This window comes from Quercus suber, unplaced genomic scaffold (genome assembly GCF_002906115.3).
Source record: "Quercus suber isolate HL8 unplaced genomic scaffold, Cork oak 2.0 scaffold_108, whole genome shotgun sequence".
NCBI classification, from domain to species: Eukaryota; Viridiplantae; Streptophyta; class Magnoliopsida; order Fagales; family Fagaceae; genus Quercus; species Quercus suber.
In genome coordinates this window covers 431,059-456,238 of record NW_027069573.1, presented here as the reverse complement: position 1 = coordinate 456,238, position 25,180 = coordinate 431,059, and the positions used below count along the sequence as shown (strand labels likewise).

Sequence of the window (25,180 nt, the reverse complement as noted above, 5' to 3'; positions counted from 1 at the left end):
CTTCTGAACCGCCTTCGAGCAGGTCAAGAAGATTGGTTTGGGGCTGTCTTTTTAAACCCATCTCAGCCTGAGTACCAACTCTTAGGGACCGGAGATCGACTTCGGACAGATGAGGGTCTCCTAGATCACCAGAAGGATCCTCGGACTGATCAGCTAGATTGAACACACTATATTTGTCCTCAAAAGAACTCAGTTCAACCACCTCCCTTGCCTTCTTAGATAATCCTTCCTCGGCCACCGTTACTTGTTGGGATGAGGAGGGACCTGCTAGCGGAATGCCTTCAGGTATATAAGACCCCTCGAAAAATGCAAAACTGTCCTCCACCACGGTAATCTGCGTAAGCCGAAGGTCACGAGCTTTAATTACGTGCTTCGCAACTGGGAATGATTTCTGAGCTAGGTCGCATCCGAGGATTTGATGAGCAGCTCTGACCTGGTTATCAGTTTCGTTCAGGAAAAGTTCCGACCTAAGAACGGTTTCCAAATCCGCTTTGTTAACCAGGTGGAAATGACGTGCAAAGGCGTGCAGATCTGCGAAAAGAAAAGTGAAACTCCTGTGGTTAATAAACTAAAGCGGATATACAGTTATAAACATAAAAATACTGAAACCTAGATTGTCTCCTACTTCGGATACACTACCTGGCTCCCCCTCTACTGTTGGGCAATGAAAACGTTGTGCCACTCTCCCGACACTATGAAGAAATCTTGAGTTAACCCCTTATTGGAATTAGGAAGACACTGGATGAGACGAACCCTATCGTCCCTTGTCTTCATATAGTACGTCTTACCCCTCAGGTGATGAAGGTTGTAGCACCAGTTCACATCATGGTGAGTTAGTCTCAGCCCTATTTTCTCATTCAAGGTATCTACACACCCTAATATCCTAAATACATTCACGGCACACTGGGTAGGAGCCAGGCGAAAATGCCTAAGGTAATTGAGGGTCACTGGCCTCATAGGGATTCTCATCCCTCCCTCTACGAAAGCGACTATTGGGATCACGACTTCAGCGACCGAGGATCTGGAGGAGATGACAAAGGCCAGGGACACTGCTGCCTCCGACCTAGCCGTGGCTAGGAAGCAAGCGGAGGATCAAACCAATCGCTTGCAAGACGTTGAGGGTCAACTACAAACTGCCAAAGGGGACATTGCCTATCTGAAGGAAAAGTTGACCGTGGCAATCCATGAGAAAGGTATTGCCGAGTATGCCAGGGACGAGGCTGTGAGAGCCAAAGACGAGGCGGTATTTGCAAAAATAGACGCTGAGCGCTCTGTAGAACAGGCGGAGGAGGAGGCTTTTGCAGATGGGGTGGCTAAGACTGAAGCCACCCTACGGGCTCAAGTTCCTGCAGTGTGCAGGCATTACTGTTCTCAGACCTGGCATAAAGCCCTCAACCAAGCAGGGGTTGCTGCCTCATCTAACCTTAGGAGGGAGGACAGGATATATTACCCTATTGCAATTCGCGAGACTGCCCCTGCTGCTCCTGAGGAGGGGTCCTCATTACCAGCGGTTGAGAGTCATGATAAGACCGCCGAGGATATATCTTTAATTGACCAACCTCCGAGGAGGTTGAACCCTAGAGAACGTTGGAGGGAGTTAGAACCGAGGGTCAGGAAATACCACAAGACGTGGCGAGGCCTCCTGCGGACCCTTCGAGACAAAGCCCTTAGGCCTTGGCTAAAGCCTTTTGATTTGCTTATCGAATTAATTTGCCTACTGAGTTAGGGAGACTGGTATACAACATAGGATAATTCTGTTTATTTTCTCTTTTATTTTCTCTTTTATTTTCTCTTTTATTTCATTTTGTTTCTTGCCTCGGTGGCATTGTAAGGAAATTGTATACTTTTTGTTTGAACTGAATGCTTAATACTTTGCTTCCAACTACAGATATTTTCTTTTATTTGCTTTACTATAATATTCTGCTCGATATTTGTATTCTATTTTGGAGTTAGTCTCATGAAATCATCTGTTATCCTTCAAATATAAATCTAAAGACCGTATCATAGCTTGACTCTAGGTAACGCTTTGGTTTTTCTCCAGATAGTTATTTTCTCCATGAGTTCATGTCCGAGGACCATGCAATACCTTGGTTCCGTCTAGTACTTCTATTTTTCTGTAAGTATCTAGTTCTCCATAGGCTTGGGTCCAAGGACCATGCAATACCTTGGTTCTGTCTAGTACTTCTATTTTTCTGTAAGTATCTAGTTTTCCATAGGCTTGGGTCCAAGGACCATGCAATACCTTGGTTCTGTCTACCACTTCTATTTTTCTGTAAGTATCTAGTTTCCCCATAGGTCTGAGTCCGAAGACCATGCAATACCTTGGTTCTGTCTAGTACCTAGGTATAATGGTGTGAATAGTTTTACCATAGGCTTGGGTCCGAGGACCATGTAATTCCTTGGTTCTGTCTACCACTTCTATTTTTCTGTAAGTATCTAGTTTTCCCATAAGTCTGAGTCTGAGGACCATGCAATACCTTGGTTCTGTCTAGTACCCAGGTATAATGGTGTGAATAGTTTTACCATAGGCTTGGGTCCGAGGACCATGCAATACCTTGGTTCTGTCTACCACTTCTATTTTTCTGTAAGTATCTAGTTTCCCCATAGGTCTGAGTCCGAGAACCATGCAATACCTTGGTTCTGTCTAGTACCCAAGTATAATGGTGTGAATAGTTTTACCATAGGCTTGGGTCCGAGGACCATGCAATACCTTGGTTCTGTCTACCACTTCTATTTTTTTGTAAGTAGGGGTTTGTCCTCGGACCGCTTTACTGGAGATGATTCCTCCTTGGGTCGGATTATGATCTTTACACGTGGCGTTGATCTCGCCTTCAGCTCGAGCCCCCATCTTTTTCATTTATGAAGCGCTCTTTGTCCGTTCGTGTTCCGCGCTTGACGCTTCGGTACGCGAAACGCGCCTTCATTAATGTCCTCATGAATTAACACAAGTCCAACGGTTTACGGCCCCCTTGGAATTTGGTAGCTTCATTATTAGCTCTGCTGATAACTCTCTTTTCGAATTCTGCATGAATTAATTCTTACCAACCCTCATCCCCTATATAAGGTGGGGGGATGGTTTCTCCATAATCCATGAACCTCCTAACACAAACAGAAAGAATATACCCTTTCAGCTCCCCAAGCCCCTTCAACAACCCCGCCGGAATTGTGACTGGAGTTGGCAAATATGAGGCGACTTTGGGCGGGTGTGAGGACATCCGTGCCAAGAGTCGTTATGGCCGCAGCCCCCACTGGGCTTCTGGTGCGGCAGAATCTAGGCGTAACCCCGATGGCGCCATACAAGGTGGCCTGGAGGGATGTTGTTGAAGTACCTAACGTCTCTCCTCAGAGCGCACCCCCGACGAAGAAGGCGTGCGAATTCATGTCATGGGCGGTGCTCGAGTGTTGCCGTCTCCAACGGCCAACACTCGTGAGGATTGGAGAGAATCAAGGGAACATCATGGGGGAAGGTGTCCCGGAGCCCCTGCATCTGCTCCTCTCCTTGTTCAAGCTCCGCCGCTCCGAGAAAGGAGTTATTGGTGGCCTTGAAACAAGCTGGCCCTCCCCCTTCCCTGCTTTTAGTGTCAAGCTCTCCCATTCTCTTGATGCCAATAAAAGCACGGCTTGACACTTCCCTCTGGCTAGTTTTTTAGGGTGGGTCCACCTGGGCCTCTGATTGTAGAACTAGCTGGTAGGATTAGCTTGTAAATTTCTTTATGAAACACGCCTACCTGAGCCTCTGATTGTAATTTGTACTGTTTCTATTTATGAAATAATATCAAGATCTCTCTTTTCGCTGTCAAATCTTCTTTTTTTTTTCTTTCTTTTTTTTTTTTTTTTACTTCGCCAACCTACTGTAAAACGGCCACTTAGAATAATTGCCTGGTGCGTCGGCCAGCACACTAATCCTTCCCACAGACGGCGCCAATTGTAAGGACTCAATTTGGATTTGACCCTGAGTATGAATGGGTTTTCAGCCCAACAAGCTCAAACAATAAATTTGTAGAGAGTGGGTTGAAGGTTTAGGCGTTGGCAGTCGTTCACCAAGCATGAACTCTCTTTTATTAAAAAATACTTAGAGTTTATTTACAATTGGAGGGATGCTCCTCGGCCCGTGGCCGAGGTGCCCCTTTTCTTCTCCTCCTTCCTCCCCCCCTATCTTACTTTACTTGCTTTTCTTATATAGTCTTCATCTTTCTATCTCCTTCTTCCATCTGTTGATCATCCATTCGCCTTTCTTCTGGCCGTCCGTCCCATCAGAGGCCTTGTTAGTACTCAAGTGGTTCACTTTGATCAACGTTGCCCTGCTAAGGAGTTATATCCCCATTAATGCGGCCAGAGGGGTTAGGTGAATGCATTAAGTGTGAATGTGACAGCTTGCTCTGGGCTTGTCCCTTCCCAAAATTATCCTTAGTATGCCGAGGACGAAGAGGTCCTCGGCGTGGGTCAAAAAAGAAGTTTTCCCTAACTTAGCCTTGGATGGTCAGTCTTCCTCGGCGTCGGCCTTGGACCTACTACACGATGGGCTGAGGCTATCAGGCCCACGGGCCCCACAACAATGCTATGAAATTAAATGAGGGGAGAGTAGAGAAAAATACATTGTACTAAATTTTAGTATAACTAGTCATATTCCCGCGCGTTGCGCGTGATAATTTTTTTAAGATGTTCTCATTAAATATTTTGTTAATATTATAATTTTAGTTATTAACCATTTATTTTTCATTAGTTTTTAAGTTAATAAAAACCTTAAATATACATTTTTTTTTTTTACCTTTACACACACACATATAGTGAATCTTTATACATACCTTTAAGAAAACTCTATATATTCCATTTTTTTAGATGCGTAAAATTATAGACCACTACATAATGATAGTGGCTAATTAATTTTATATATTTTTTTAATTATCTCATTTGTAACGCTTCTTACTATTATCATATATTTATTAACTGATGATTCGCATAACAAAGATGATAAATGAGAGGTAGCATTGTTCATTAGATTTTCAAAAGTAATAGTGTATGAAAATTATATATATATATATGTAAGGACTCAATTTGGATTGGACCCAGAATAAGAATGAGTTTTTAGCCTAACAAGCTCAAACAATAAATTTGTAGAGAGTAGGTGAAAGAACTAGTTCTATTCTATAGAAAAAATCATCATAATTTTTGAGTAAAGAACATTTAACATAAACAAAATGAGGAAAACTATCCTTGGCTTGGTTTTAGGAGTTTTTGGGATTCTATCTTCTTGATGAACAGGATTACCAATGTTTAGTCCTCTTTCTTTTTGGTTTTTTTTTTTTTTTTTTTTTTTTTTTTTTTTTTTTTTTTTTTTTTTTTTTTTTTTTTTTTTTTTTTTACTTCGCCAACCTACTGTAAAACGACCACTTAGAACAATCGCCTGGTGCGCCGGCCAGCACACTAATCCTTCCCACAGACAGCGCCAATTGTAGGGACTCAATTTGGATCTGACCCTGAGTATGAATGGGTTTTCAGCCCAACAAGCCCAAACAATAAATTTGTAGAGAGTGGGTTGAAGGTTTAGGTGTTGGCCGTCGTTCACCAAGCATCAACTCTCTTTCATTAAAAAATACTTAGAGTTTATTTACAACTGGGGAGATGCTCCTCGGCCCGTGGCCGAGGAGCCCCTTTTCTTCTCCTCCTTTTTCCCCCCTATCTTACTTTACTTGCTTTTCTTATATAGTCTTCATTTTCCTATCTCCTTCTTCCATCTGTTGATCATCCATTCGCCTTTCTTTTGGCCGTCCGTCCCATCAGAGGCCTTATCAGTACTCAAGTGGTTCACTCTGATCAACGTTGCCTTGCTAAGGGGTTATATCCCCATTAATGCGGCCAGAGGAGTTAGGTGAATGCATTAAGTGTGAATGTGACAGCTTGCTCTGGGCTTGTCCCTTCCCAAAATTATCCTTAGTATGCCGAGGACGAAGAGGTCCTCGGCGTGGGTCAAAAAAGAGGCTTTTCCCAACTTAGCCTTGGATGGTCAGTCTTCCTCGGCGTCGGCCTTGGGCCTACTACACGATGGGCTGAGACTATCAGGCCCACGGGCCCCACAATTAATTATTTCAAAAATAATGAAAATTTAATATTATTTTTCTAAGATTTATACGAGAAACAATTTATTTATTTTTTCTTATGTGAGAAACATTTGGTTTGAATTATGGTATTTTTTATTAAATTTAATTGTATTTGCAACAATTAAAAAAACTCCAACAAAAAGGGGGAAAAAATTAGTAACACACAATGACACAATTAAGACTGTAAAAAAAAAATAATTGAAAGATATTTGCATTTTTTAGTAGGCATAAAACATGCCTATCTATATTAGCTACTATATCATGTAATTTTCAATTTGTAAACACTTATATAATATAATCAAATTACTACACTATTCATAATGTTTTTCTGTATAAAATAATTAACTAAAGATTACAATTTTTTATAAGAAAAATTATTGAAATATTTTTTTATACATCGATAGTTGAGGTGGGGGATTTGAACTTGGATGAGGTGCTAACCAGTTTAGATACAATATTCTTGCCAAAATGTTTTGAAATATTGGAGAAAACTAATAATAAGTTGCATCGGGTATCGTGTCTTTTCCCTCGCCAATATCATACTGAGTACATTTTTGAGATTTACAAATCGGTCTCCGTTGATTTTTCAAATACTTCTCCGTTGATTTTTCAGATAATTCTTAATCGAAATCTTTTGCTAGAGTCAAAAACATGCTTCTTGGATAGGCCCATAAAATAAAACCCGACCCTTCATCAGAATCACTATCACTATCTGAAGAACATCTAAAATCTGAAGAATCATTCAATACATACTTAGCGACCTGGAAAATCAAAAAGAAAAGAGTACACAATGATCAGATTAAAATTTTGGAGAACGCTACAGTCAGTGCTGGAGGGAAGAAAAATAGAAAAAGAAGTAAAATGAAATAAATTATGCAATAGTCTAAAATGAAATAAACTATGCAAGACTTCATTAGGTAATGGAAGACTGGAGAGTAGCAAGTAAGTAGTCCATAAAATACAAGGTGAGGGGGAGGCGATGTTGCTTTGGTTGCAGTTGCAGTTCTTGCAACCCATTTATAAGATGTCATTGTTTTCCAATAAATAACCTTTTCAAAGTGGAATGGCTAAACAATTTTAACAGTATAATGACCTGTCCTGATACTAATGTATTTAAAAAAATTGGAGATGAATTCTGCTATTATGTGCAAGGGAGATTATAGCAGTAGGGATTCAGTGGGCTCCACTAGGAAGATTTCTTGTAAGGGATGGCATGCCATTACTTGATTGAAATAAGTTAGGGAATGTTTCCTACACTTCAAGTCAATCACTACAATCACACAAATTATTATAGATAACATCAACACTTACATGACTCTCCAAAATGTCAAAGAATTGTGTGATATCTAAATTTGTAGAGCTAGTGTCTTATGATATGCAATATCAGGAAGAAATTTGATCATGAATTTTTATGGAATCCACCTGGAATTGAAAACCTGAAACAATGATAATTCAATAAAGAAAGTACCTGGTGAGGTGAGTAAGGAGTTACTTGCTGATGTCCATCAGAGCACTTCATGTTATTGAGCCAAACTATAGTGCCACAATATACACAGTATTCCCTACTGGATGTTAAGTTCTTTGATGCATTGCCTGTAATCCAAGTATATAGAGGATTAGAATGGAAGAGAGATTATTTGCATTAAAAAGTTGTTGTGTAGGAACAACAAGAGTCTTTTTCTTGAGAGAGAGGGAGAGAAAGAGACACTCAGGATATTCTTAATCAGAGTGAGAGGATGAAAAAAATTAAAACTATTAAAATATAAGTTGGACATCTTCCTTGTATCAGCAAAACATGGCATCTTTCATATTTTGGATTCTAAGAAAATTTTTACATTCCTTAACATTTATTACAGTTTTACCTTTTGCATTTACACACATATACATACAAACAAACAAATAAAAGATCCCATATGTGCATGCACCTACCCAACTCATATAGCTCATATGGTTCAAATCCTTGAACATCATTGCATGACCATGAAATACAACACATATAACTCATTATAGCACCAGAAATTATTTAGAACAAATTGGAATTATGCATACCACAAATGTCATAATTGCAACATGAAAATTTGAGAATCCAATTATTTTACTAGGATAAAAAAAGATGCACATGTACGCTTATTCATATTGGTTTTGCTTTCAACACATATCATACTCATATTGGTTTTTCTTTCAACGAATATCATAATAGGATGTATGACAAAACAAATCCAGCCAATCTATTGAAGGACACTGGATCAGTATACCTATGTATGCTCTTATAAAGGCCCCTCTCCAGTCAATACTGGTTCTCGTACTCATGGCCTCCTGCAAATGTCTGTACTCCTCATCTTCAACAAGTCTACCACTCTGATGCTCCTTAATATTCAAACAATTTTCAGAATCACCAAAGACTGAAGCATATTGCAACTGCCACAGATGGTTATCACTTGCTGCTATGTTCCAAGACCTTCACATGAAGCAACCAAAAGAATTAATTGAGTGTGGAAAATCAAATTTGAGGAAATCTCACCATGTCAAGTTGTGGGTGTCCACATGCTCTGGATGTGGGACATACGCTGAATAAATCATGAACCTACCACAAACATAAAGGCAAAAAAATTTACCAACAGACTAGTCCGACTGAAACTACAGATTGCACATCAAGGAAACTGAAGATGTGCACGAGAACATCTAGTGGCAGTTGGGCAGAACCTGTGTTTTTGGAGAACAAAAAAAATAAAAATAAATGAAGCCTTCCATATAGCTAAAACAGATTAGCATTGCTAAATCTTCAAACAGAAAAAATTATGGTTGGCTAAATATGTGAAACTATTTCTAGAATTAAAATTACCTCTTTCTTCCTGGCGGGCTTTTTGGCGCCTCTTATGAGCAACCATTGCATGCTTAAATTCTGTAATAGCAAGATTCCTCTTCTGCTTTGGTAATGCAGCCTCTGCACTCTGATAGAGAAGATGGGCGGCTGAAGCAGCAGTGCATGTCTGCATTCTAGCATTAAAACACCCATCAAATAACAACAGCAATTTTATCCATAAGATCAGCAGCACACAAAAAGATAATCACAGGTGAGATAGAGATCCATGAAGACAGTGAAACCAAAAAGCTGGACAAATGATGTTTGCAAAACAGTCTAACCTATCTCCACCTAAAGCAATAGACATAAAAACTAGTTCTTGACTAGAATGGACAACAATGTGATGGATGAACGCAATAATTACATTGACATCCTCTTTACAACCTTTTAAAATGTGCACAGAAAGATTTATTAAATTACAATTACCTGATATCAGATTTACTAATAAAGCATAAAGAAATGAATCCTTGATTATATAAGAGCATCAGGTCTATTTTTAACCTACAGTGGCCAAGTTTAACTTTGGAATTATCAGATGACATTATTCATAAACCTGGAAGATCTTTGTATGATGGCAGAGCATTTTGGAAACTATATTTATATCAGACAATTGAACTGCAAGTACTAATAAGAAAATGGTTTTTTTTCTTGAAGTGAATATAGAGGTCTCTATAAAATAGTAAACTGCTCATTGTAGACAAAGGTTCATCAAACCTGCAATTGCATATTTAGCACAAACTTTGATCACAGTGCAATATTTATAAAAGAAACACCAGAAAAATCCAATGAGTCAAACATTTGTCTGATTTGGCACCTCAAAAAAGCAACATAAAGCTTTTAAATCACCATTGCGAACATGGTGTAATTAGGTAAATTGTCTAAATCAATACACACAATAATAAAACAATATTCCTATCAAATAATCAATAAATAAATCTGTGTCCAACATAAATTAGACAATTCTGAAACAGACTGTAACATCTCATGAATTTATACTATCAAAATTGCAAAGCTACGTTCTTTTTCATTGCCAAGCTATTTTTTCATCAAAACTTAACATTACATTATACAATTCTGAAACAAACTGTAACATCTCATGAATCTATACTATCAAAATTGCAAATTTATGTTCTTTTTCATTGCCAAGCTGTTTTTTCATCAAAACTTCACGGACTTCCAGATGCTGCAAGCTTTAAAAATGAAATTTTTTTTTTTTTTTAAAATTTTTAAAAACGGTCCAATTTGCCTTATAAAAGGGAAAAGAAAAGAGGATAAATTTGCAGGATTTTTATCCAAGTTTTAATGGAATCTTTATTTCTGCATAATCTAATGTATTCCAAACTTATTATTAGCTGAAATTCAACTAAAATTTTTCTCAAATTTGTATCACATGAACAACCAAATCTTCTTTCAACAATATCAATCAGAAAAACCAACTGGGCACATACAATTTAATGGGATCAATACAAGAGCCAACAAAATTCATAAGAAAAATGAAGAACTGACAAAATTTGACAAGGGGTTAAATAGAAATAGAAAGACATACTGAGGAAGGAGACGAATGGCGGTGAGGGTGTCTTGGAAGATAAGGGATTGCAAAACTTTGGGAAGTTGGTTGTAAGCGAGTCTTAGAATGAAGCTCAGCTCCTTGCACGCTATTGGGTATTGGTATATTCTATGCAGAGACTCCTTCATGCCCAGTTCTTCATATCTCTCTAACGCCTTTTTCTCTGCCTTTGCCTTCGCCTTTGACATTTTTGATTTTTCACAAACGAAACAGAGAGTTTGAGCGATTATTGTAAGTTTTAAGGATCGAAAATTTAGGGAATTCGAGTGACCGGAGTAAAATAAGTCAAGGAAAAAGAAAAAAGAAAAAAAGAAGGTAATTCTGGTGCCACACCTTATCCCACGACTTTGTGCACAACGTTCCCATGCTGCAAGCCACCTCATCACCTTGGGCCCACCAACATACCACAACGCTTAAAACTTTAGTTATTTCAAATTTTCAATTATAAATACCATCGTAACTTTACTTTTTTTTCTTCTTCTTCCTCTCAAAACCCATATGTGAAAAAGCTTGAGCTCTAAAATAAATTGCAGCAGCCAGGGTACTGGAACTACGTGTAGGAAAATAAGGCTAAATGAACAAGTTTGATTCAAAAATACAAACCCAAAAAAATTAGTAATGACAAAAATAAATAGATAGAGCTAGAAATATTTCACAAACTATAGAATCACTAAAATGTGTTGTCTTTAAAGGTTGATTCGTGCTATCTGGAGTAGAACTCGGCGTGAATGGTTCTCTTGACCGAACAATTCCTCAAGATTAGACTATAGTGATTTCTTCAAGCTGATCACATACTCAAGCAAAAAGAACTAAGAACAACCTTAATTTACTTTTCCTTAAAACTAAAAATTGAGGCTAAAATTTTCAGTGGAGATGAGCAAAAAAAAAAGAGTAAAATAGAGGGGAAGAGGCGGCTGTGTAGCTGAAAAAACTAAAGAGAATAAAAGGGGAATAGAGAGTTTTATAAACCAACTAATGTGAGGGCTTATGGGCTACAACAGTCATTGTGCATGCCAACGGGTAGCACATTGAATGTCCCAACGAGCTGCTTGTTTAATGCCCAACGGGCAGGACCAAATTGGGCTAAAAGAAAAAGAAAGGAAAAAGGAATGAGGCCCAAGAGAGATAGAGACAAGCTTAATCCAACCCAAGCCCAACTCTAACCCTTAGCCCATTATCTTTCAAGCTAACACTTAAGTGGTGCTATGGTTTATAAACATACATGAGAACTCATCTCTAACCAATGCGGGACACAAGCACAGTTTAAAAGTTTGAAGCACACATACTCCAACTCTATGGTGGTGCGAAAATGGAAAACTCACTCCAGAAAATACCATCCCATGCCAGAAAATAAAAAACCAACCTTGAGAAACATTACCTCTTCACTGAAAAACCAAAACCCACTACTCTTTAAATTCGCGAAAAGCATCATTCGTCTCAAATTTGCAGTTGCTGGAGTACTGGCATGGTGGCTCGTAAACCGAAATCCCACGCCAAATGATAAGTATAATTCCTGAAGCCTAAGTAATAGTTGACTACCTTGTAGTAGTTGACGACTTTGCTGATATTCTCGTGACTGGCCCCAAAAGGTTGACAATCCATATTGGGGATGACAGGAACAACTGAAGGACATCAATGCATGGGTTAGAGACGACTAGAATGACGTTCATGTAAGGACAAGTTGACGGGATGAAGCTAACGGGTCCAACATGTCTCTTGCATGGTTCACACGCATAAGTACATAAGGAAATACCTTGCGCCCCACACTTAACCCAAATTAGGAAGACTCCTACAAGGAAAGGATTCTGTAAGATACGCGAAATAAAGAGTTTCTCTCCTACAAGGAAACATCTTCTTAATCAAGACACAGATGTCAACCTTACATTACTATAAAAACTCCGAGACCCTCACAAATCAAGGTACACATAATTTACCCTAGCTTTGGCACTCTAGAGTTATGAAAAAGTTCTATGACTTAACCTTCGGAAGGTTTTTGGCTTGTACCACATCGATTCTCTCCTAGGATTTTCTTTGTTGTTGTTATTTCGCAAGCTTTGTTTCGAGCACGTGAGTGTTGTGCGGCTTACTGACGATTTTTGGCATTATCACTAGAAAACACCATCCCAAATCGGAAAATGAAAACCCATCCTTGTAAAACATTAATCCATTGTCGAAAACAAAAACCCATTGCTTAATGAACTTACAAATTTTGTTTGTGTTTTAAATTCCATCCAATAGACTTAAAAATCTTGTTTGTGTTTTAAATTCCATCCAAGTAAAGGAATAACTTCAATTGAGCTAATGTTTCAACAACTTCTAGGTAGATTGGTGCTGCTCTTATGATCTGGACTAGGCATTAATAAGCTTAAAGGAAGAAAATGGATACATATCAACTATAAGGTTGATTTGGTATAGAAGGAAGTCAAATAAAAAATTAAAACTTGTTCTTCGTAATTTGTGGAACATTCCTTTTGTTTGTTCTTTGTGTAAGGAGTTTATGGCGTAGTTGCTTGGGAGGAAGAAGAGGAAAAGAAGTAAAGTTACGGTGGTATTTATAATTGAAAATTTGAAATAACTAAAGCTTTAAGTGTTGTGGTATTTTGGTGGGCCTAAGGTGATGAGGTAGTGTTGTGGTATTTTGGTGGGCCTAAGGTGATGAGGTGGCTTGCCACATGTGAAAGTTGTGCACAAAATTGTGAGATAGGGTGTGGCACCAGAATTACCCAAAAAAAAAAAAAAAAAAGCAAAATCTCAAAGACACTATTACCTATATATATATATATATATATATTATACTTATAATAAATAGGGATGAAAAAATTCGACACGGCCCGCGAATATAACATGACATGAAACTAGTAGGTTATGAGTTAAGGCTTAACGAGTTAGTGTTATATTCGAGTTGACACGACTGACTCGTTTAATAAACGTGTTGCGTCCAGGTCTAACTCATGGATATAGATGCATACTTTGTTACCATATAGATGACAGTAAGACGGAACATGGCATGATCATGGGTTCTTTGCCCACAATGCCTCCACCCCGTGTTAACTAGTTCTATACTGTCCCACGTTTATTACAATAATAATAATAAAAAAAATCTATACAATATCTAAACTGTTTATTATTGTTGAAAGAGAAGTTGCTTCATTGACAATTATATCACATTCTTAGCGTAATGTTGATAGGTTCTTAATAAAATTACATTTTTCTTATTATTAAAGTCTTGTATTTAAAAAATATATATATAAGTGATAGATTTACTTATATTTGCTTGATCTTTAGGCTATTCAAGACATCTAGAGGATGAGTCATTTGTAAGGAGTACTATAAACAAATTCCAATCACATATTACATTATTTACCAAATATCTTGCTTTATATAAAATTGAATGTCAAATGCATTATGTTTCCTTAAAAAAAAAACTTACCAAAAAAAAAAAACTTTGTTAGAAAATAATTACACAATTTTTAGAAAGGTTTGGAACTAACACTTATAAGTTTTATATACTATTTTTTGCGAGTGGGGAAATGCGGCATAGGGAAGGGTGTGTCGGAGGGGAGCAGGGCAAAATTGTCATCCTATAGTGACCCGACCCATGTTGCTTTTCATAATGAAACTGGGTTGTCTAGTCTAGGCTTACCAATTCGTTGAGGTTGTCTTTGATTGTCTAGCCTAGGCTTACCAATTCAATTAGGTTGTCTTTGAAAAGGTATAAAATCAAAAAGTTCAAAAGTTTCTTTGGACCAATTGTAGCCTCTCACACTGGGGTCCGACAAAGAAGAAGATCAAATTACCACAATGAGACTGATATTCTTGCGGATTATCCATGAGAAATTATTCTCTGAATTTTTTTTATTGGTAATGTGGAAAAGTTGGCTATTTTGCTTTATATATTCGTGCATGTTCTTTACTCTCTTTAATTTGATGGATATTTGCAAGGATAAAGTTTAATTACAAAATTAGTTGTAGTCTAAGGCTACAAAATTAGTTGTAGCTTACTCAATAAAATAAATATTACTACATATTTTGAAAATCTAACCATTAAATTGTATGTTCATTATGTTCTTAATATATATGTCAAATTTTGTGTTAATTGGATATTATTTACTATATGATTTATAAGTTTATATTTTATGCATAACCTTAAACTAAAAAAAAACTTGCAATTTAAATAATTTATTGATGACATAGCTATTGATATTTAATTTTTTAAAAATTTTGCAAGCATGGATGATATAAGATGAATATGTAATCCAATGGTAGATTTGTTAAAATTCACCTCTAATAAAAAAAATATTAAGTAAGGTTGTAAGTTAAGACTACAACCAATTTTGTAATTAAATTTTGTCTTACTTCTAATTTAGGCATTACAAAACAATGTTCAAGTGATGCTACTCTCTAGCACAGGCAAAATGCCTAGTTCTTCAGGTGAGCCTCTTTTTTCTTCGTCTCTCTTTTTTATTTTTTTATTTATATATATATATATAATTTTTTTTTTCCTCACCTCCACTAACAAAGGATCCTATGAAACCTCCCATGATTTAATGATTATGGACCCTATCTCAGTTTTTTCACACATATCTCAGCTTGTTGATGTTTTATTTATATCAGTGCAAACTTGCAAATTAAAGGTCCAATGTAGGGTTTCATGCATTTTAAAGATATTGACACATAATTTTTTAAGAAAACTCTTCAAGAGAACTACTGTACAATCAAACTTTACACAAAACCAATGTACAAATGCTACTGTATGACAGCATGAGAATATTCCATAGGGTACAGCATTCCGAAAATCTATATGAATTTCAAATACCGCACATGCACAGAATATGATTAATATCCCCATAGACTGGTGCCGATTACAATTGGTTTATATAATGGCCTGACAGATACTGATAACCCCCTCTTAGCTATGATGTATACAAATGCCAGACAGATCATCTGAAAGATTGCATGTGCACCATTACATAAACATTTCCAGGATTTTTAGGATATCTTTCTTTGAGGGATTTGGCTCTTGAATTTCCCATTCAATGCGGCATTGAATTTCATCTGAAGGGCTTTCCAGCACCTCCAACTACTACATCCCTTAAGAGCGAATGGTGTTGGTGAGGGTATGGGGTGCCTGTTTTCTACAATCTATAGGAAGTAAGTGAGTTGTTGCTTCTTCCTTGAACCTCCTTCTCCATACAATTCATTCCACTGCTTTAGCTCAGCCATTATTGATCCCTCAGCAGCAAAACTTGCAGCAACCTGCATTGCATTTTACACGTGTAAATATAGGAAGAGGGATAGAATCCGTAGGAAAAACAGAGGTTTGTAAAAGTTTGATCCATTTGTCATGCTTCAAACAATTATCAGCATGTTGCAATTTCTTAACCACTAAAAGGAGGGAGAAAGGACCATGCAACCGCTATCTCATCTTCAATAGACCAAGTAGAACTATAGGATCAACAATGTAATTATGATTCTTGATCCAGCCTACATTCTGACATCTTACACCATAGGGTTGAAGTTTAGAGATAGGTTCATTCCTAAGAAGGTTGAAGAAATCCAGTACGCAGAAAATGGCAGAGTTTGGTGACGAGTAAGATTTTTGGAAAAGTCAAAGGTAGTGTGATCTTTGCATGCTTAATCTGTACAATGCTACTCTCCAGTGCACTGGAACTTGACTGCCTGAGGCTTTTAGCATTGCACCAGACAATGGCCTAATCTTATGACTTTTAGATGGAAATAGTTAATAAACTATTATATGTCGGCTTCTCAAAGACAATTCTGGGGACCACTAGGAGAAAAATTGATGGGAGTAAGCTACAAATTGCTGAAGGTTGTATCAGTTTAAAAATATCAAGGACAACTAAAGCAATAGGAAATTCAGTTAAGTTTACCTGATTCTTTGCTTGCCTCATATCTTCCATGCTCAAAGGCCTCAAAGTAATTACTTGGTCATCTTTATCTTCTTCTTTTGTCTCATCTTTATCTTCTTCTTTTGTCTCTGAAGTACCTTCTGAGCTATTTCCTTCTTCATCTTTCTGCTTTGTTCTCTGTAGTTAAAAATTATTTTATTCATTAAGCAATGTGGTAAAGATTAGAAATTATGTTAAGGAAGAGCAAATGCTTAAGATGTATTTACCTTATCCTTCAATCTTTCCTGTTGTAGTAGCTCCCTAACAGGTCGATAAGCTGCTGTTATGCACAAATTCTGTTTCCAAAAGTATATGTTATGAACCGATCACAGACAATTAAGGTTATAAATTTTCACATTATAAGAAACAAACCTTTAGATCACTTCCACTATATCCTTCGGTCAAGGTTGCAAGCTCCTTAAAGTCTAGATTTTCCACTTTTTCTTTTGCCAGAAGAGTTTTCAAGATCTTCTCCCTGCTCTCAACGGATGGAAGACCAACCATAATTCTGCTCAACATAGGAAAACATAGGAATTAGAAAACATTCGATTGAAAGATGCACAAGGTAATGGAGAAGGTAGATTGAAGATTGTCAGATAAGGGGTAATGTATTTTCCTGAGGCATCACATGACAGCTGTAGAATTTGGATATTGGGAAAGCCCAAAAGGATATAAGTAAAGCCTTAAGTGCCGTAACAAAACTCATTCGGGGTCTAATGATTTTGGTAGGATGGCTATTCATTGATAAAGACAACACATGCCTGTATATGATGATGGGGGCACTGATCAAACATGCCAAATGGTAAGACAAATATGCAGTTATACCTTCGTTCAAACCGCCTAATAATTGCTTCATCAAGGTCAAATGGCCTGTTGGTTGCAGCAAGAACAAGAATCCGTTCACCTGGTTTGGTCAAAAGCCCATCCCAGTGTGTCATGAACTCATTTTTAATCTTTCGCATGGCCTCGTGCTCCCCAACTCTAGTCCGCTGCCCAAGCATGCTATCAACCTCATCTACAAAAATAATTGTTGGGGAGACCTTAGCTGCAAGTGTGAACAGAGCACGAACGTTCTTTTCATCCTCCCCAAACCATTTTGAAGTGATGGTAGACATTGAGACATTGATGAAACTTGCTCCAGCTTCATTAGCAATAGCTTTTGCCAACATTGTTTTTCCAGTACCAGGAGGTCCAAAAAGCAAAATACCTCTGCAAGGTTTGAGAAGCCCTCCTTTGAATAGGTCTGGTCTTCGAAGAGGGAGCATGACCAACTCCTGAAGTGATTCCTTAGTCTCATCCATGGCACCAATATCTGCAAATGTCACTCCAATCTCACTTGCAGGGATAACCTCTAGCCTTATGCGCTTCTCAAACTCATTGTCAGGAGGAACTTCCTGTAGGAGCATCATGACTCATGAGACTTCAATAGTGAAACAAAAATTGAAGACCAAAGAAATTTGGTAGCATAAAATGGAAGGCCAATATGATTAATATGTAACTCAGGGATTAACATGGCAGTGAGCTCATGGACTATGGCGTTGATTTCACTATTTAAAGTTGAAAAAGCATTTGTAGGGTCTCACAGTAAAGTGGAATGCATACACACACAAAATGCTACATACTTAGGTCTAAAACAAAAATATTAACCAACATTAATTGGAAACTGGCACCATTTTACCAACTATTATAATTTTTTCTTCGCCCAATAATATTGTTTTTGTTTTGGGAAACGTACTTCTATGCACAAAAAAGGGTATGATAATAGAATTAAATAACAAACAATTATAGATATATTAGACAAAGCAGGATCTAAGATTCAGATACCAAACATATAGATTAAAAAGTAATGTTTTTAGTTCCAGTTTTTCATTTTTATTTTTGGTTAATTAATATATATATGAGAGAGTATGACTTCAGATAGAATAGAATGAAAGAAAAGAATACATGTGGTCAACCCTAACTAATTTGTTGAGGATCCATAACTGACACCAAAAATTTGGGATTAAGGCTTGTTGTTGTAATATATGCACGAGAGAATTCATTTTCTTTTGAAATGATTTACCTCTTTCAGAGTTGAAAAATTCCATGCACAACATGTATGAGGTGTAAAATAAATTTGATCTGAAATAGGATTAATGTAAATTACTCATATTCATGACAAATCATGGACTGAGATTTGTCTGATAATGCACACAGGTTAAGCTATCCTCTCAAGAATTCATATCTAACTCTTTTTTTTGTTGAATGGATTCATATCAAACTCCAAGCAGATTAATTTCTATTTTCAGTTAAGTGTTAAAGAACTTGAACGTACAGGCTTTGGTGATGATGCATTCTCGCCATCCTTCTTCATTGCATTGACCGATTTCTCTGTCTCACTTTTGTTTTCAGGTGAAATGGATTCAGACTTCGGTTCGGTCTTTGCATTAACAGCATCATCTTCAGTTTCCTATAAATTAAGAAAAGAAATAAATGAATAAAACACATTGAAACTGCAATGGTAGTTCCATTGTGCTTAGATTGTGAAAAGTGGAATAACATTGAGATGGAAAATGAACCTTTGAAGAGTCAACATTAGTCTCCAGTTTGAGAGTATCTTTTCCTCCACTTTTACCTTCCTGGAATAAACTCAATCCATGGGACAAGCTGTTTCCAAGCCCAGATTAGTAATTATATGGAACTTGAGTTATTCTCAACATCTAATTAAGAAATCACGTGTTACTTAAAAATGCATCTACCTGTTAGATGATATTACAAGCTTTCCATTTCGATATTCTGGTTCCTTGCCATTCATCAAATGATAAGATATTGCTGATACAACGATTTCTTCTATGTAGTTACTGAGAACCATTGTGTCAGCATGGCAGATTGATCCCAAATCATCACATTCAAGATCATTTGCTGCTAATACCTCAGCAATGTGGTTTTTGTTATCTTGAAACTGGATCACCTTCATGTCCTCTTTGAGTTGAGCTTTCCAGCTGACTAGATGAGTTTCATCTTCAGGTGGTCTGATCTCAATATTATATGGGAATAAAAGAGTGAGCCTCTCATCCACTTCTCTGCAATCATCTTCGGGGTCCAACATCCGGGACCCAAGTATCAGCACTGAACCCGAGAGTTTGTTTAATAATTTGTTGAAGAAATTTTTTAATCTTTGTGATTGGAGGAGAAGCTTGTCAACATCCCTGAGGTATAAAATAATTGAACCAGTTTCTGATATTGAAACCAAGACCTGTAAGAAAAATGACATTCATGCCTGTTAGTTTAGATATGGGAAAGGCCACAAAACCAGCTAATATATATGCAAATATCTTTTAGGTTTGGAAGAAAAGCTTATACAAAGAACAACACTAAATCAGGCAAGTACTTATGATGGAATTGAGGCACCACTTGTATAAGAACATTAAATTTACAATAAAAAAAAAAAAAAAAGGAAGAGAAATGACCATAAACCTGCAGTTGGACTATACCCCCAATATCTCTAAATCAAATATAGTACACCATCCATGAAGATTGAAAGAATTTAAATTTTAAGGTAGGAAGCTTATCCAGGATGACAATACCTTGTAAAGTGACTGTAGAAGTAGTTTCTCATCAAAACACCAGCTGTTTGTGCGCTTCATTGGAGCTAAAAAACAAAGGAATCCCAGAGAAATAATAAGTATAATATCTAAGCAGATTCCTACATTTGGAATGTAACTGACTGACAACAATTATTCGTGACAGCCAGAATTTTTCTGCATGTGGTAAAATAAAAAATTTCTGACGGAGCATAAATAATACAGAGGAAATAGATTTCAAAGTCTCTGATGAATTTGCACTAGTCTCAAAGTTGAGTGAACTGTAATACTAAACGGAGTCTCAAATGCTTGCTAGGATATTCAGCATTCATCGAAGTAGTGACATTACTTAATCATCATGGATCAAGTCAAGAAGCTGTGAGCAAAAGCAAATGGGTCTACAGTTAAGATACAGGAATTAGGAAAAGCCATCCTCTCTGTTTCTAAAGCTTATGCCTACTGAATTAAAAATAAAATGAGTGAAATAAGTCCATTATCTTATCTATTCATCTCCCTAAGTTCATTACATTGGTTTATGTTTAAGGTGAGAATCTCCACTAGATCTGCTAAACAGTAAATTCAACCCAATTTTTCTGTCCTTCAACAATGCAGCGTGTGTAGAGGGCAAAAAATACTTCCTTCCCACCCTATTTTTTTCCCTATTAGAAAGGCAACTTTTGTTCCATTCTGGAATGAACTTCAGACACTTTGACAATCAGGTGGCTTCCAATAATGCTGTTTTATAGATATTATAATAATTAGACAAATAATGTATGATGATGAACATGCAAGTCATCCAGTTGCAACCCACTTGCTTTATGAACTTAAAGACTCCAAGCATCTAATTATAAACATATTTTAAAAGATCAGAATCCAATAAATCATTAAATGCCTAGGTATTCAGCTGGTATTTTTTTCCCCTGTTAGGAACAAATGAAGAAATTAATAGGTAGATGTATAACCTGAATTTGTGGAAGCACATTGAGAAGTGATGCTACTTAAATCAGACAAAGCAGAAGAATTCCTCCGAAGTTTTGAAGGACTACTAGAATCTTCACTGGCCCTGCAGATAGAAAGGCACTAGTTTAGAGAGAAACATGACATGTTACCTATTTTGAACTGTGAACAAATAGTTAAAACTGACCCACTGAACTCAACAAAGTTTTATATCACAAAAAGTTGGGTTGATAAATACCTTGATTTTATATCCATAGCACTGTTCTGCTGACGCAATGTGCCTGTTGGAAAACTCTTAATCAGAGCTAGGTAACATAATAACAAAATCGATTGAAAAATGGTACAATAAATGTGTGAGACCAACCATTATAAAATTAAAAACTTCCAATAGAAGGACCTTCACTCCACCCTATAAACAAAAAAATTATCCATTATAAACTACATGATCAGCTTTACATTTTTTCATACCTCTAGTTTCCTCACTTGAAGGAAAGATTGACAGTGAACCAAACATACTGGACATTCGCTCCATTGTCTTTTCTGAAATGGACCTCTTGAAGGACTACAAAAGGAGCCAATAAACCAGGAAATACTCCACTTAGAGAAAATTGGTTGAATCTTCCCTTTAAAATAGCATAATAGTAAATTGTGGCAAGGAATATACCAAGTTCAGTGCAGAAATGAGTAACATTGAATTCACACAAAAGAACCCCACTACATTGGAATTCATGGTTAACCTTCATCTACCTAGGTCTAACATTACTGTGCCTAAATATGCATTCAAGAAATGAAAGACATGATTTTGTATCCTGAAAACACTAAAACAATGCTCAATTCCTCAGAATACAGCAGAGAAAGCTTACAGATTCCTTTTTAGCACAACCATATTTGCTCTGCATCTGTGGAAAGGTAAACATGAAAGATATAAGTATCACTATATCACAAGCTTCAAAACTTGAATTTAAGAAAGAGTAAAGCTGTAAAATATTACCTTCAGAGAAAAGTCATTGACATCAAGTAACAGCAACTTTGCCTCAAAGTAATGTGCCAAAGCCTTGGCAAGCATTTGCTGGTAAAGTTCTTCAAAAATGAAAAAATGCAATGCAGATTAGGTTAAAGCGAACTTCAAAACATAAAATTTTCAGTGTAAGATTGTATAACATTTCCAAATTACATACCAGAGGGTCCAGAGAGCAAAATAGCCCTACTTGCAGGTGAAAGATTCCGGGTATGCTTGGAAAAGTCAGTATGCTTTAAATGAACATATGCAGCACTTGTCAATAACACCCGGGTTCTCTCACTGTCATGAGAAGAGGAAAAAGTTGCATCACATACAATGCATTCAAGAATCAAATATTAGCATTATATAAACTGTAAAATGTACAAGGTAAACACAGTTTAGTTCCAGAATAGGAGTGTTAGCTACTACTAAATATTCACAACATGTCTGCATGTTCTATCATCCCCTCACATAGTCTGACATTAGCATCTTGCTCCAGCTTGGACTTGCACAGAGTCAACATGATTACATAATTCTCTTCAGGGATGTTTAAAAGTCAGAAAGATTAACAGTAAGAAGTTCTCCTTTCTTTCTTTTCTCTTTGCTTCACACCTTTCCCCCCAGTTCCCTTGGCAAGAATTAGATGCCCCCTTTTGCCAAAAGTTTTAAAAAATTCCACATGACTAGGAACAGAAGATATGGTAATTGAGCTAGGAAGAGCACAAGTATCAGCTTGAACTAATTATGCTTTACATCAATTATAGAATAGCCATGTTATAAAGGGAACCAAAAGGGTGCAAGATTACCCAGAAGGTCCAGAACAAGACAAAAACATTCTTCACATGAGGATAAAATTTCTAAAAAAATATATCTGAATTCAAGATGCAATTATACCAATTAGCATATGGAATACAAGGTAGTGCATACTACATACTTCATCAATAGGACAAAACTCGAAAGAAACTTAGAATCTAAACAGGAAATAGCAAAATAAAATTTTCTTTAGCCTGCCAATCTTACTAGAGCATCACATAAGAACATAAGGCACAATTCATGGTGCAAGATTCCGTTTGTCAACAAGAAGTTCCTATGCTAGAATTATAGAATATACAAATTGTTAACTTTAATCTGCTAAACTATGATGTTCCTTTGACCCATTTAGATACTCAAAGTATAAAACTTAAGGGCCTCTATTGCAAAATTAAATAAAATCGGTTAAACAGAAAGAAAACTATAAAAAATGAACAGAGGAACCTCAGGATTGGCAAGAAGGAAAACATCATTAAAAGTCGATAACCAATATATTATTGCAAAATCTATGGAGATTAGAAAACCAAATTAATCAAAACTTCCATAACAAGTCAACTTCTTATTTAAAAATCAAACAGAAGGACTAGCAGATTAAGAGCAGACAATCGTCAAACTAACAAGTCAACTTGTAACACAAAAAGATTTCTACGCACTAGCTCAATTGGCATATGCATAGTAATACAAAAAACAAAGAAGGCTAAAGAAAATAACTTTGTAAATCTAATCAAGTAATTATATATGAAAGCATGTCAAATATATATATATATATGGGGAATTGTTGAATTACCTTAGGTAATAAGGAAACTCTTCGAACGTAATTTTGCTATCCTTCCCAGCCACCACCTGCCTCATAAGTTCTTGCTCAATCTGCTCTTCTGTAATCTCATGCTGTGACCAATTCCCTCCTACCCATTTACTGACTGTCTGTCCAGAACTCAATCCAAGCCCCACCCCAAGTCCTACCCCCACGCTCAAAGCTGACAACAAAATGTGCTTCTGCTCCATTTTTCTTCAATCCCAGCAACACTTTTCTTTCCAAGTTTTAAATTAATCTTAAAAAGGTTTCTTCAGCCAAAAGAAAAAAAAAAAAAAAAAAAAAACCTTCCTTTAAACCTTCAAAAGCTTTAAGATTCAAGAATGTTGAAGACAATAATGGAGCCCCCCAAAAGATTGCACAACTTTCAAAAGAAAGAATCAAATGGGTACGTAGGAATGTGGTGATGATATGGATTTATATGAAGGTAAGGTAGCTAGCTTAAGATTCAGAAACTTTGAATAGAATCAAGAAAATGGGGTTGGTGGAAGATTTAAGGACACAAAAGAGAAAAATGTAAGAATATTGAGTAAGCAAATAGTATGTGCTCTCTCTCTGAAGACAGCAACGTTGGTCTCTAAGGTTCTTGACAGGTAAACTGATACTGGCCATGTGGTCTGGGCCTCCTCAACTATTTATAGCATGCCATAGCCATACTAAACTAATGGACGTTAAAAGCTTAAAGCCTCTCCAGAAAAAAATAAATGAATAATAATAATAAAAAAGAAAGAGAGATAACTATGTTTAATTTTTTACTTTTGGTAATTAACTTCTTGACCTTCTTTTTCTTTGCTTTTGCTTTTTCTGTCTTCTCTCTCTCTCTCTCTCTCTCTCTCTCTCTCTCTCTTTAATTATTTTTTTATTATTTTTTTAATTTTCATTTGTCATGTATATGTGTATATATATATATATATTAAAAAAATGAGTTATTTATTAATAATGAGACTTTAATTTGACAGCGAAAACCAGGCAAGTTGGAAAGCCGCCTTTTTTCTGTTCTTCTCCACGAGCGTCAGTTGTCACTGTGTCGTATTCCATTTGTCTTTGCCTTTTGAGGAAAATATCCAAAGCACCCCTGGAATTTTACAATGTTATACATTTTTTTTTTCTTTTTTGGTGCATTTTTATTTGGATAGTCACAGGAGATAATGGTGTGGTAATTATGAACATTAGTAAGTATTACAATATGAATGTACATATATTAAAACTTTTGTAACTACAATTATAAAATATTGTTGTTTTGGGGCTTAATGTGTGTATAGATGAACTTTATTTCATTACCTTAATTATTTTACATAAAAAATATATTAGGTAAAAATAAGTTGTATTTATTAAAAAAAATGTTTTTAAAAATTATACATAAGTCAAATAACCCATAAAAAAAATTCGTACAAACAGCATGGCCTTGTTATTTTCGTTTTAGTAAAGACCTAGAGTAATCCTCCTCAATCCTCATACTTAAACTTTGAACAATCCATTTATTTCCCATCAACCTGTTTTTGTTTTTTCAATTTATAAACACGTTAATCTTAAGGCTATTATAATTTGTTTCATATCAAATATTCTACAAAAAAAATAAAAAATAAAAATTAAGAGCAT

At 36.4% G+C, this 25,180-nt stretch overlaps 2 protein-coding genes across 2 annotated transcripts; both read right to left on the bottom strand.

Moving 5' to 3' along the window:
* Positions 1 to 6,439: 6,439 nt before the first annotated feature.
* Positions 6,440 to 10,843, bottom strand: LOC112028934 (F-box protein At5g52880). The gene is made up of 6 exons (XM_024061627.2): positions 10,508 to 10,843; positions 8,941 to 9,095; positions 8,714 to 8,801; positions 8,354 to 8,556; positions 7,567 to 7,691; positions 6,440 to 6,859 (listed from the first exon to the last, which is right to left on the bottom strand). The coding sequence occupies exons 1-6, from the start codon at positions 10,714 to 10,716 to the stop codon at positions 6,719 to 6,721; spliced, it is 921 nt and encodes a 306-aa protein (XP_023917395.2). The 5' UTR covers positions 10,717 to 10,843; the 3' UTR covers positions 6,440 to 6,718.
* Positions 10,844 to 15,330: 4,487 nt separating this feature from the next.
* Positions 15,331 to 24,259, bottom strand: LOC112028935 (uncharacterized). Its single transcript, XM_024061628.2, has 16 exons — positions 23,555 to 24,259; positions 22,136 to 22,257; positions 21,949 to 22,037; positions 21,821 to 21,856; positions 21,426 to 21,519; positions 21,196 to 21,238; positions 20,963 to 21,063; positions 20,004 to 20,068; positions 19,176 to 19,672; positions 18,996 to 19,083; positions 18,752 to 18,886; positions 17,263 to 17,831; positions 16,810 to 16,945; positions 16,665 to 16,733; positions 16,420 to 16,575; positions 15,331 to 15,784 (listed from the first exon to the last, which is right to left on the bottom strand). The coding sequence occupies exons 1-16, from the start codon at positions 23,770 to 23,772 to the stop codon at positions 15,671 to 15,673; spliced, it is 2,532 nt and encodes an 843-aa protein (XP_023917396.1). The 5' UTR covers positions 23,773 to 24,259; the 3' UTR covers positions 15,331 to 15,670.
* Between the last annotated feature and the right edge of the window lie 921 nt (positions 24,260 to 25,180).